We start from the raw sequence: 11,986 nt of genomic DNA on the forward strand, positions 1-11,986 counted from the left end.
GGGCCAGGGGACATGAGAGGGGCATTGCAGGCAGGACAAGGCTGGGCTCTGCCGTGGCTATGGGCATGGGTGGATCTAGCATTGTAAAAAGGGGGGTGCACATGGTGAGGTGCATCATATATAAACCAACACCTACTTTTCTCCAGTTACAACTACACGAGAAGCTGTATTACTAGGCCGGGGGGGCTAGGGCTGCATGATTCAGTTGACTCCCTCGGCATGACTAGAAATGCCGCTGTCACTGCCAAGCTTGGGTTTTAAATTTTGGGTGGAGCAGGGATCAAAGGGTGGTTCGAGTGCACCAGTGTGCCTCCCCCATATCAGCCCCTGGACGTGGGTCCCCACAGGAGCGATAGGAAGGAGGCAACCTGGCCTCTAGCCCACAGACTTTGCTTGAGCGCAGCCCCGCTGCTGAGACGTGTCCCAGAGATGCAGCAGACTGGGGACAAGAGGGGCTGGGCTGCAAATGTGGGTCTGAATGGTGCTGCGTGCACCAACCTGGACACAGAGCAGTGCCGGGCGTGCACCCACAAGCACAACCCAAAGAGAGAGCAAGTGTGCCGTGCTGTCACGTGCCACCTTCAGCTGGGTCTTCGGGGCCATATGCCCTTCAGTGTCTGCAATAGAGGAGCAGTGCGAGGGGGGAAGGACATGGCTGACCCCTCACCACTAGGCCAGGGGTATACAAACCAGCTGCCGCTGCTCCCCCATGATAGGACATGGCTTTCCCTGCCTTGCATGCCACGTGGCTCCATTTGGGAACCTCCATCCCACCCTAGTCTCCTCTTCTCCAGTGGAGATGCTCTCAGGTCTCTTCCCCCAGCCCCAGAATAGGGCAAGGGGGAAGCTGGGGACCGCCTGCCCGCTTAACAGTGCTGCCTGGCCTTGCAGGAGCTGGACTACGGAGCCCTGTATGAGGTGCGGACCCCTCACTTCTACGTGGAGGCCAACAAGATGCCAATGGCCAGGGTAAGAGAGTGCCGGCTGGAGTCTGATAATGTAAAGACAAGGGGGCACCAGGCTGCAAGTGTGAAGCAAGCACAAGGAAATACGTTTTCACGCAGCACGTCATTCACCCGTGGAACTCCCTGCCGCTGGATGCGGTGGAGGCCACGGGTGGGTTCAGAAAGGGATGGAGCAAGTGGATGCAGGCGGGGTGCAGCACAGGCTGTCAAGCATTTTCCAAGACACTTTTATACTTCTGACTTCTGTCCTCAGACAGACCAGCCCTTCAACTGAGCCCAGCCAGGGGAAGGCTGGGCCAAAAGGGAGCTCTCTTCTGGGAAATTACAGAAGTTTGGAGCTAATACCTCCAGGGTGGTAAGGGCAACCATTAACGGACATAGCTAGCTGTGTTTGCCTGAAGTTGAGAAGACAGGGCAAATTTGCACCATATAGACTAACTAACCAAAGTGTGTATATGTGTGAATGTGTGATAAATATATGTGTGTGGGGGGTATGTATATACCGCACAAGCTTTTGTGAGCTGAAGCTCACTTTGTCAGACCACTGGCATTTTAATTGCTCACATAAATGGTCACCCAGTAAGACTATGAGGATACCCCCCGGGCCCATGCTGTCAAGGACTGCCCCGCTGCCAGTCCGAGGGGCATGTGAGTTGTTACGGCCATGGGCTCGAGAGCAGTGTCTTGTAGCTCCCCAATCAGACTGCATTGTGCTAGGGGCTGTACAAGCACAGGATGGAGAGGTGGCCCCTGCCTCAAACATCTGAGTGTAAGACAGAAGGCAGCTGATGGTGGGGTACAAAGAAGTGATGAGGCTTAGCATGATTGGCGTGAATGATTACAGTGACAGTGTGACTACAGCACATATAGAGATACTTGTGGCCAGGGCTGTCCAGGACCATCCCATCTATTCTCCTCTACAAGCACTGTTTACATGGGGCTGGATGCCATGGGACAGGGACCTGCCTTGCAGTCCTTTGCAAGCTACCCCTTGCAACTCCCACCCCAAGAGCACTGGGGGATGCCTAGTGATGCCAGCATGTGTCTCTGCTCTTGCCTAGTGCACGGTGAAGGCCCTGTACGACTACAAGGCGCAGCGGGAAGACGAGCTCTCCTTCTGCAAACAGGCCATCATCCACAATGTGGACAAGCAGGACGGAGGCTGGTGAGTCCCTGCTCCTCAGGCTGCTTTCAGCTGATGCCTAGAGTGACCTGAGAAAGCCCAGTGCCAGGGGCTGGCTCCTCTCCTGACCCTGTCCTGCATAACGAATGAAAGGGGCATCCCTCATCCCATCGGGGCATGTCAGAGCATTGCAATCTTGGTGGCTAGGGGGGTCATGCATCGTCTTAGCCCCTGGCCTGATTGAGGGGATGGCTCAGAGACAAGTGGAGAGGTGAAGGCTTGCAGTAGCACACCTCGTTGGACATGCAGAAAGGATGTGGACACATTGGAGAGAGTCCAATGGAGGGAAATGAAAATGGTTGTGGGCTGGGGGACAGGACTGGTGAGGAGAGGCTGAGGGAAGTGGGCTGATTGAGTCTGCAGAAGAGAAGACCGAGGGGGATTGAATAGCAGCCTTCAGCTCCCTGCAGGGGGGCTGCAAAGAGGATGGAGCTGGGCTGTTCTTAGTGGGGGCAGATAGCAGGACAAGGAGCAATGGGCTCAAGCTGCAGCAAGGGAAGTTGAGGTTGGATATTGGGAAACTTTTCTCACGGGAAGCATAGTAAAGCACTGGAAGAGGTTACCCAGAGGGGTGGTGGACTCTCCATCCTTGGAGATTTTGAAGACCTGGGTAGACAAAGCCTTGGCTGGGATGATGTAGTTGGGGCTGGTCCTGCTTGGAGCAGGGGTTGGACTAGATGTGACCTCCTGAGGTCCCGTCAACCCTCATTTTCTATGACACCATGCCCGTGTCTGCCTGCCCTAGGAAGAAGGTCCCATGTCCTGGTCTTGTGTAGCAGGGACCTGTAGCTATAGCCCCAGCCCGCAGCTGCACGGGGGGGTGGCTGCTGTCCTTGTCTGGCCTGCAAGTGCTGCTGAGATGTGGTTTAACGGCTCCTTTTCTGTCCCCCTGTTCCAACCATTCCCTCGCCATTGCGTGCAGCGTGAACACCCCTAACGCCCCTGAGTCAGTCTGCTTGCCTTGTTCCTGTGACCCTTTGCAGGTGGCGAGGAGACTACGGGGGCAAGAAGCAGCTCTGGTTCCCAGCCAACTATGTGGAGGAGATGCTGAACACGCAAGCGCCGGAGCAGGATGAGGCTGTGAGTGCGAAACCCTCATGCCGGCTCCATTCCCAAGCCCCAGGCTGCAGTGGGAGAGACCCCCTCAGCTGTCCTGAACACGAGAGGTTAATTGTGTGCCTTTGTGGAAGGGAGATAACCCAGCTGTATAGGTAACCCCACCACTTCTGGGGCCACAAGGCCCCACTTTAAGGCCACGCTGGGGGGAAAAAGACCTCCCTGGTGTCAGTTTTAAACTTACTACTTACTACTTTCATGCTGTGACCCCTCGTTCTTGTCTGGTGGGAGAAGGCAATAATAAATCCCTATTGCTTTCTCTTTGCTATTTAGTATTTTGGAAACCCTGCTCGTGTTCCCCTTCAAGCAAATCTTTTCTAAACCGGGCTCATTAGTCTCTCCTCCTAGGGAAGACCCCCCATGCCACTCATCATCCTTGCTGCCCTTCTCTGCACCTTCTCCAGTTCTTCTATCTCCTTTTGGAGGTGCAGGGACCAGAGCTGGGTGCAGGGTCCCAGGTGTGGCTGCACTATGGGTTTATAAAGGGGCATTGGGATGGGAGGGTTAGAATAGCCCTAATTCTAGCGACTGTTGCCACCTGTCCTCACTGCCCCGTGCTCTGAGCTACTGCAGATAGAGCAATAGCAGAAAGCAGACATCTCTAGGTGACTGTCCTTTCCTCTGTCCCTCGCTTCCAGTCAGCAGAAAACAGCCCCTTGGGGAATTTCCTGAAAGGCTTCATTGACGTCCCGTCCTGCCACGTAGGTGAGTGTCTGCGGCCGTGGCTGGAGGAGCGGGTAGATCGCATGTGCCTCTTTGGGAGGAAGCATTGAACCACAGGTAGGGTCAGGGGGTAGAAGCCTCTTCTGTCCGTGTGCCCTGGGAAGATATACTGCGAGTTGCTCGGTCAGACAGGGGGGCGAACTCCTCTCCCAGGTTGGGAATCGGGATGCTCACATGCAATGAGGTCTGGTAGTTCTCAGCCCATCTCCTCCTGGTACAGCGAGCCCCGCTGGGTTCCCGTTAGCAGGGGTGTAGGATCCCCCTAAAGCGAGGTCAGTAGGAAATGCCTGTGTCGTTCCCACCAGAGCAGGTCCCCACCTAGCCAGGTGATGGCTGGCAGAAATCACGCTCCTCCTCACTGCCCTGTGCCTGTCTAGACTCCACTGTAAGGCCCTGTAAGGCTGAGGCTCTCCCAACTCATTGCATGTGTGGGCCCAGCCAGCCACGGGCCCACCTGCCTGCAAACAAGCAGCCGTTTTGTTGCTCCAGCTTGGCGTGAAATGGGGCTGGGGGTTGAGAGCCATGCCGGGCCTGGCTTTTCGGAGTGGCCTTTGCTTTGGCCGTGCAGCAGGAGGTGCTGAAAGCCCAGGGCACCCGCCTGGCAGTCCAGAGGCTGCAGCGCTGACCCTGTGCGAGTGCAGGGAGGAAGATGAGCAGGCTGCCTCCGTGCTGGGGCCCAGAGCTGGACCGGCTGGTCTTGCAGGGGCTGGTCATGAAGCATCATGAGCTCTCAGCCCCACAGAAGGCAGAGGGCAGTAAGGGAGCTCAAGACCCCATGAGATGCAGGTTGGAAAGCCGCATCCCTTCTGGCTTAGCTGAGTAGCAGGAAGATCGGGTGATGAGGCTTGTGCTCTCTGCTCCCTGTTTGCACGTGACTTCTCTTAGAAGATGAGCCACCCACGCTCGCTTGCTCCAGCCGTGCCCAGGGGAGTCCAGCAGCCAGTCCAGCCCCTGGCTGTAGGTGAAGCCCCGGGGAGAGAAGCCATCCCCACCATGCCCCTGCCCCTAGCAGGTTGGAGAGCAGGCTCGTTGAGGTCTCCTTTGCTCCACAGAGCCATCCGTTGGGAATCTCTTCAAGTAAAGCCCCCCTCTGATGTCCTTATAGTTATCTCCAAAGACGGGAGGAGCTCCAAACCATTTGTCTTCACCATCCATTCCCAGCAGATGTCCCACCCGTCCCAGTCGCTGGACGTGGCCGCCGACACGCAGGAGGAACTCAACGACTGGGTGGCCAAGATCCGGGAGGCCACACAAAACGCAGATGCCAGGGTGAGCGGAGGGAGCCGCGGGCCTGGCACCCCAGGGCTCTTTGCCGGCACTGGGAGAGGGGCCCTCGGGAGAGGAAAGACCAAGGTCTCTGGGCCCCGCTTTGGAGGTGCCTTGATGCCTGGGACCCCCAAAGGCAGAGCGTTACCCCTTGGGGTCCGGGTGAGGTGGAGCTCCGCTCTCATGCTCCAGCCTACCTTGAAGCACAGGGCCAAGACCCAGGGAGCCAATCACCCAATTTGGGGTCAGAAAGAAATTTACCCTCCTGGTCAGACTGGTATGGACTGGGGGGGGATTGCCTTCCTCTGTAGCAGCAGGATGCAGCCTCTGCCTAGGATCTCTGGAGTATATATTGCTTTCACAATGATGAAGGGGGGATTGTGCCCAAAAGCTGGCAATTATTTGCAAAAATCTAGTTGATCTAATAAAAGGTATCACCTCTACCACGAGTCCCTATTAACACCCCTTGCAGCCTCAGGACATTGGCGGCTGCAATCCCCCTGCTTTACTTATAGCAGGATCAGGTGTGATGTCTGGTGCTGCGTCAGGGGTGACTGTGCCGTGTTGCTATGAGTTTAGATGATGGTTTGTCTGGGACGGTTTGGGCAGGACTGATCCTGCCTCAGGCAGGGGTTGGACTGGACGTAACCTGTGCAGGTCCCTTCCAGCCCCTCTGCTCTAGGATGCTATGATGTACCCAGCATTTGAGGGACACGGTCCTTGCACCCACCCTGTAAAGCCAATTGCACCAATTGCAACCCCTTTCACCCCTACTCTGGAGCACGACCCATGAAAACTGAAGTTTCCAGCATGCAGGGCTCCACCTGAGTGGCCCACTGGCCCCTCGGGGTGCTTGTAGTCTTGGTGAGATGTGGGTCTGCCTGGAAGGGAGAGGGCCTGTCCGCATGGGGCATGCATGTGTTTCACTTGGACCATAGTGAGCATGCCCCAAAGTGAGAATGTGCTGTGAGCAGTCTCGCAGCAAGGATTGCTACCACCTCCCAAGCCGGGTCTTGACAGGACAAAAAGCAATGGGCTCAAGTTGCAGCAAGGGAGGTTGAGGTTAAATATTAGGAAAAACCTTCTCATGAGGAGGGTGGTAGAGCACTGGAACAGGTTACCCAGAGAGGTGGTGGCATCTCCATCCTTGGAGGTGTTTAAGGCCCAGGTAGACCATGCCTTGGCTGGGATGATGCAGTTGGGACTGGTCCTGCTTGAAGCAGGGGGTTGGACTAGATGTGACCTCCTCAGCTCCCTTCCAGCCCTCGTTGTCTGTGATTCTGCGATTCCAGGAATCTGGAGCTACTCCTCGCTTTGCTACAATACTGTAAGAGCTCACTTAGCCCATGTTACCCTGACTGAACATGCAGATGCTCCAATTTTGAGTGCATTTAACATGTGCTAAGTGTCTTGTGCAGCCTGTGGGTCACGAGACCCCATCCTCCCAGCAAAGTATCCCAGGGGGGAGCAGGTGGGGGAAGGGGGCTGCCATGTGATGCCAGCAATGCCTTCCAGCATGGCCTGGGAGTGTCACTGTGGCCACTGCAAGGTCCAAGCAGTGACTTGAGCTCCTGTCTTCCTTTGTGCAGATGCAAGAGGGGAAGATCATGGAGCGGAGAAAGAAGATCGCACTGGAGCTCTCCGAGCTGGTCGTCTATTGCCGCCCGGTGCCCTTTGATGAAGAGAGTAAGGTCCTAGCAGCAGCCGTGTCCCTACCCAAACTCTCCGGGGGTGCTGAGTCTGCTTGGAAGGGCACAGGCCTTGGGAAGACCCTTCCCCATGCCCTCCCAGCTTTCCCAGTCCCAGCCCCGTTGACCTGCCGCCTCCAGCCAGCTGCAGCTCTCTGCTCCTGGGCTGAGCGAGAGGTGGGTGGGCAAAGGATGCTGGAGGAGAGCCCTGAGTTTAGGCAGAAGCAGCTCATGCAGGGGGCTACCTGAAGCCCCCTCCCCACATGCCTGCCCCAGCCAGGCCAGGCCCTGATGCTCCCTGCAGGGGTTAGGGTCCCCGCCCCAGCCTGCACTGACCTCCCTGCTGTCCTTGCAGAGATCGGCACGGACAAGGCCTGCTACCGGGACATGTCCTCCTTCCCCGAGACCAAGGCGGAGAAGTACGCCAACCGCAGCAAGGGCAAGAAGTTCCTGCAGTACAACCGGCGCCAGCTCAGTCGCATCTACCCCAAAGGGCAGCGCCTGGACTCCTCCAACTATGACCCACTGCCCATGTGGATCTGCGGCAGCCAGCTTGTGGCCCTCAACTTCCAAACCCCCGGTAATCCCATCACTATTCCTAGGGTGGGGGCTCTCTAAGCCGTGTCCCAGCTGTCCCGGGCAATGGGAGACCCGTCCCTTCCTAGGGAGACAATCCTGCAGCTGAAGTGCTCTCCCATGTGGAGCCCCTTCCTCTGCAGGATGAAGACCTTCCCGGCACTGAGTGCTCCCGCATTGCATCTCCTAGCTGTGATCCCACAGGAAAGATCTGGGAGACATTGCAGACAGTTTGCTGAAAACATCAGCTCAGGGCTCAGCACCTGTCAAAAAAGGCAAATGCCATGTTAGGGATTAAAAAGAGAATAGTGAACAAAATGGCAAGTATCATCATGCCCCTTTGTAAACCCATGGGGCATCCACACCCAGCCCAGGTCCCTGCGCCTCCAAAAGGAGACAGAAGAACTAGAGAAGGGCAGCAAGGATGATGAGCGCTACAGAGGGGCTTCCCAAGGGGGGGAGAGTAATGAGGCCAGGTCTGCTCCATTTTGAAAAGAGATGATTGATCGGGGGCATGAGAAGGGTTTCCAACATCCTAAATGGTGACGAGGAAGCAATAGGGACGTATTACTGCCTGTCTCTCACCAGACAAGAACGAGGGGTCACAACATGGGACGAGTAAGTCGTAAGTTTAAAACTGACACCAAGAGGTTCTTATCCCCGCAGCGCAGCATTCGCGGCTGGGACTCGTGGCCACCGGAGGTGGTGGAAGCTGAGAGTTTGGTCAAGTTTGCAAAGGAACTGGACATGTGCTCGGAGGGAAAGGGCATCAGGAGCTATGGAGCATGGGAGTGGGGGGCACGGCCTCTGCATCAGACCTGCTGATCAATGCTGGAGGCTGCAAGGGAGAGAGGAACAGGGGAAAAACCCCAGTTAGACCCAGTTACTGTCCCTCCAGGCTCCGCTCCCTGCCCCCGTGTGACACAGGAGACCGGACAAGACACATCTAGGGTGTGACCCAGTCCGTGGTGGCTCTTATGTTCCTTGCAGACAAGCCAATGCAGCTGAACCAGGCCCTGTTCATGCTGGGGGGCCGCAGCGGCTACGTCCTGCAGCCAGACATCATGCGGGATGAGATGTTCGACCCCTTTGACAAGAACAGCCTGAAGATCGTGGAGCCCATCACCGTGCAGCTCCAGGCAAGGCAGACACTGGTTTATGGGGGGGCAAGGAGGCCTGTGGGGGTGTGAGCCGCGAGACCCGCATCTCCTATTTGCACGGCCCAGCCCACCTCTCTGATATAGCAGCACAGCCCTGTGGTCAGCGGGCTTGGGGGGTAACAGAGGGCAGAGCCAGTGAATGGGACCTGGGCACAGATGCGTCCTTCAGAGTGGCGGCCGCTCCTCCAGGACAGACCATGGACCCTGCTCTGGGACCAGGGCAGAGGGAATCCCTGCTCGTTATTAGCGGTATAGGGTCTCTGCCACACAGCTGAGCTGCTCTGACTCTGTCCCATGAATGCACACGTGCGTGCACACACACCCCTACTGCCTTTCCACCATCACGTGCACAGCCCCTGCTCACCTGCCTGCGGAAGGAGAGTCCTTTATTACAGTGACTCAGGGCAAGACCATGACCTCCAAAGCTGTGAGGTATGAGCCAGTCGAGCCCCGGACGTCCTTCCAGGGGCCTCAGCTCCGTGCCAAAGAGTTTCTGCTGCCCAAAGTAACGAGAAGAGATGTGCAATGAGGCGGGGGCTGGAGCTGGGGGCAGGGGGTGCATCCAGTGCCTGGCGCCACTGCAGAAAAGGCTCCCTCCGTGTCCCAAAATGTTGGGAAGACTTTTCCCCAGGGGCCCCCGGCACTGGATCCTGGCCTGGAGACCCGTGGGGATTGCCCCACTCCCCTTCCCCAGGCGGGCACTGCCCAGCCTCTGCTGTCCCTGTCCCAGCCAAAGCCCACGCTGTCTCGGCCACACATGCCTCACCTGGGGGGCTGGTGGAACAAGAGGCCCTTGGAGAGGAGAAGCAGAGCTGGTCCTGGGTTCCCGGGGACCCCTCTCACCTGCCCTGACCTCCCTCCTCCTCTTTGCCCCAGATCCTGGGCGCCCGGCACCTCCCCAAGAACGGCCGGAGCATCGTGTGCCCCTTCGTGGAGGTGGAGGTCTGTGGCTCCGAGTATGACAACAGCAAGAACAAGACGGACGTCGTCGGTGAGCGGCAGGGGGTCCCCGTGGGCTTTGCGAGGGGCAGTGCTAGGGCCCCCTGTGCTCCCCCGGACAGGCAGGAGCTCAGCAGGTCCCTGCAGGGCTGGGGCTGCGCTAGCTGTAGTGTAAGGGCCAGAGACTCGCCCAGGCAATCGGGCTCGCTCTGGGGCTTCCCCCTGCCACAAACTGCCCGTGGCCCCCCACCTCCCCTGTGCACCCCTCAGCTTGCCCCCCTCAGCACCGCAGACAGCAGGGCTCCTGCCCAGGAGCTCTTGGGGCTGGGATGGTCTACCAGAGGGTGTGTGCATCCCCTGGCCCTCGGTGGTACATCTGACTCATACCATGCCTCAGTTTCCACATCTCTGAAATGGGGATAATGGCTCCATGGCTGACCAGGCTCCCAGGGTGGGGTACAATGGTTAATTTGTCTGTCTCTCTCGCTCTCCGGCCCCTCACCCTTCTCCCCTCGCCCCCCAGCGGATAACGGGCTCAACCCCGTGTGGCTCTTCAAGCAGTTCGTCTTCGACATCAACAACCCCGAGTTTGCCTTCCTGCGCTTCGTGGTGTATGAGGAGGACATGTTCAGCGATCCCAACTTCCTGGCGCAGGCCACCTTCCCCGTCAAGGGCCTCAAAACAGGTAGAGGCACCCCCCAGCACCCCCATGTCCCCCCAGGAGCCTGCCGACACCAGTCAGCTCTGCATGAGCTTCCCCTCCCTGCGGGACCTCCTTGTTCAGCCCAAAGTCCTTGCCCCTAGACCTGCCCCCTCCCCACTGCCATCCCAGGCACCCTGGCCTGCCCCATGCCTGTGACTGGGGCACGCACGTGTGCAAATATGAGGTGTGAGCACCTGGGGTTGCCAATATGGGCAAGCATGCATGCATGTGAGAGCTTGCACTAGCGTGAGGCCGTGCTTGGCACACACGTGCAATGGGGGGCAGGAGCAGAGATGGGGGGCTGCACCGAGCTGGCCAGGCTCCTACTGCACCGGTGCTCTTGCAGGCTACAGGTCGGTGCCCCTGAAGAACAGCTACACCGAGGACCTGGAGCTCTCCTCCCTGCTCGTCCACATCGAGATCGTCAATGCTAAGGTGAGTGCCCCGGGACGCGGCACACGGCAGGGAGGCGCTGGCTGCCCCCAGCACCTGCTGGGCCCCCGTCACTCGTCTCCGACGTCCTTTAGCCAGACTGGAATCGCAGGACAGCCAGGCTGGGAGGGCTCTTGGGAGGTCGCAGCTTGTCCAGGCCCCTTCAGGAAGCAGGATCCTCCCTGTCTGCTTGTCCACCCTGCTCTGAAAAACACTGGGAACTGCCCTCTTATGCAGCTATCAGGTAGAGTGCCTGGCATCCAAAACAGCCCACCCTAGACCCACTGTGTCCTTGCCCAAGGCCTTGCCTTCACTGTGCCTCAGTTTCCATGTCTCTAAAATGGGCGTAATGGCTCAATTGTTAACAAGGCTCACAGGGTGGGGTGCAAGGGTTGATTCAAGTGCGCTGGCAGGAAAAGGCCATTAGCTGGAGGGGTCACTTGGGACCAGGACACCAATCCCTGTCTTTGAGGCTGCACTGTAATGGGCAAACTCCTGTCACTCTGCCACTACGGTGACGCTGAAAGCAGGTCTCTGGGGCTGGAGGAAGGGGCACGCTCTTGGCACCAGGACCCCAGCTCTGTGCCCTGCTCAGGTCTCTTCCCCGGGGTAGGAGGTGAGGGCAGGCCGGGTCTGCACCGGCTCCTGCTGTACCCATCTCTATGTCTCTGCGCGGCAGGAGGAAGACGACGAGAACCTGTACTCCTCCATCCAGCAGCTGCGCGACCGCGCCAACGAGCTCTCCAACCAGGTGTCCAGCTTCGAGCGCAGCAACAACTGCGACTCCCGCTACCAGCAGCGGCTGGACGAGTTGCGGGCGGCCCAGGAGCGGCTCATGGAGCTGACCGAAGTGCGCAACCGGAAGTGAGTCCCACGGGGTCTCTAGTGGACTCCCACCCACCAGGCTCGAACCCGGCCCCTCCCACGCTGGCCTGCACGTCTTAACCAAGCCCTCTGTGGTGCCAGTAGTAGGGCTTTTATCCATGCCTTAGACCAGACGCTGCAGGCAGCGTAATCCCACAGGCTCTGAGACCAGAAGTGTCCCCTTTCTGCAGTGATAATCATAGCGGGGCTGGAAGATCACATCTAGCCCACCCCCGGCCTGAGGCAAGATCGGCCCTGTCCAAACCCCCCCAGACAAACCCATCATCTAACGTCTTAGCAAAACCATGCAGTCAGCCCCAACACAACGCAGGACATCACACCCAAACCTGCTGCAGGTAAAGCAGGGGGGA

The 11,986-nt window shown here is 58.1% G+C and overlaps 1 protein-coding gene across 2 annotated transcripts in view; it reads left to right on the forward strand.

Moving 5' to 3' along the window:
* The window catches only part of LOC102368895 (1-phosphatidylinositol 4,5-bisphosphate phosphodiesterase gamma-1-like), a 57,215-nt gene that overhangs the window by 42,433 nt on the left and 2,796 nt on the right, over positions 1-11,986 (forward strand). For both annotated transcript variants that reach the window (XM_014523391.2, XM_025212739.1), the window contains exons 20-31: positions 892-969; positions 2,027-2,130; positions 3,132-3,228; positions 3,903-3,969; positions 5,093-5,256; positions 6,843-6,939; positions 7,297-7,521; positions 8,508-8,656; positions 9,554-9,668; positions 10,140-10,301; positions 10,666-10,754; positions 11,431-11,615. In XM_014523391.2, the coding sequence (XP_014378877.1) occupies positions 892-969; positions 2,027-2,130; positions 3,132-3,228; positions 3,903-3,969; positions 5,093-5,256; positions 6,843-6,939; positions 7,297-7,521; positions 8,508-8,656; positions 9,554-9,668; positions 10,140-10,301; positions 10,666-10,754; positions 11,431-11,615 (1,532 nt within the window). The remainder of the gene's footprint in view (positions 1-891; positions 970-2,026; positions 2,131-3,131; positions 3,229-3,902; positions 3,970-5,092; positions 5,257-6,842; positions 6,940-7,296; positions 7,522-8,507; positions 8,657-9,553; positions 9,669-10,139; positions 10,302-10,665; positions 10,755-11,430; positions 11,616-11,986) is intronic.

Source organism: Alligator sinensis, unplaced genomic scaffold (genome assembly GCF_000455745.1).
Source record: "Alligator sinensis unplaced genomic scaffold, ASM45574v1 scaffold1054_1, whole genome shotgun sequence".
Lineage (NCBI taxonomy): Eukaryota > Metazoa > Chordata > Crocodylia > Alligatoridae > Alligator > Alligator sinensis.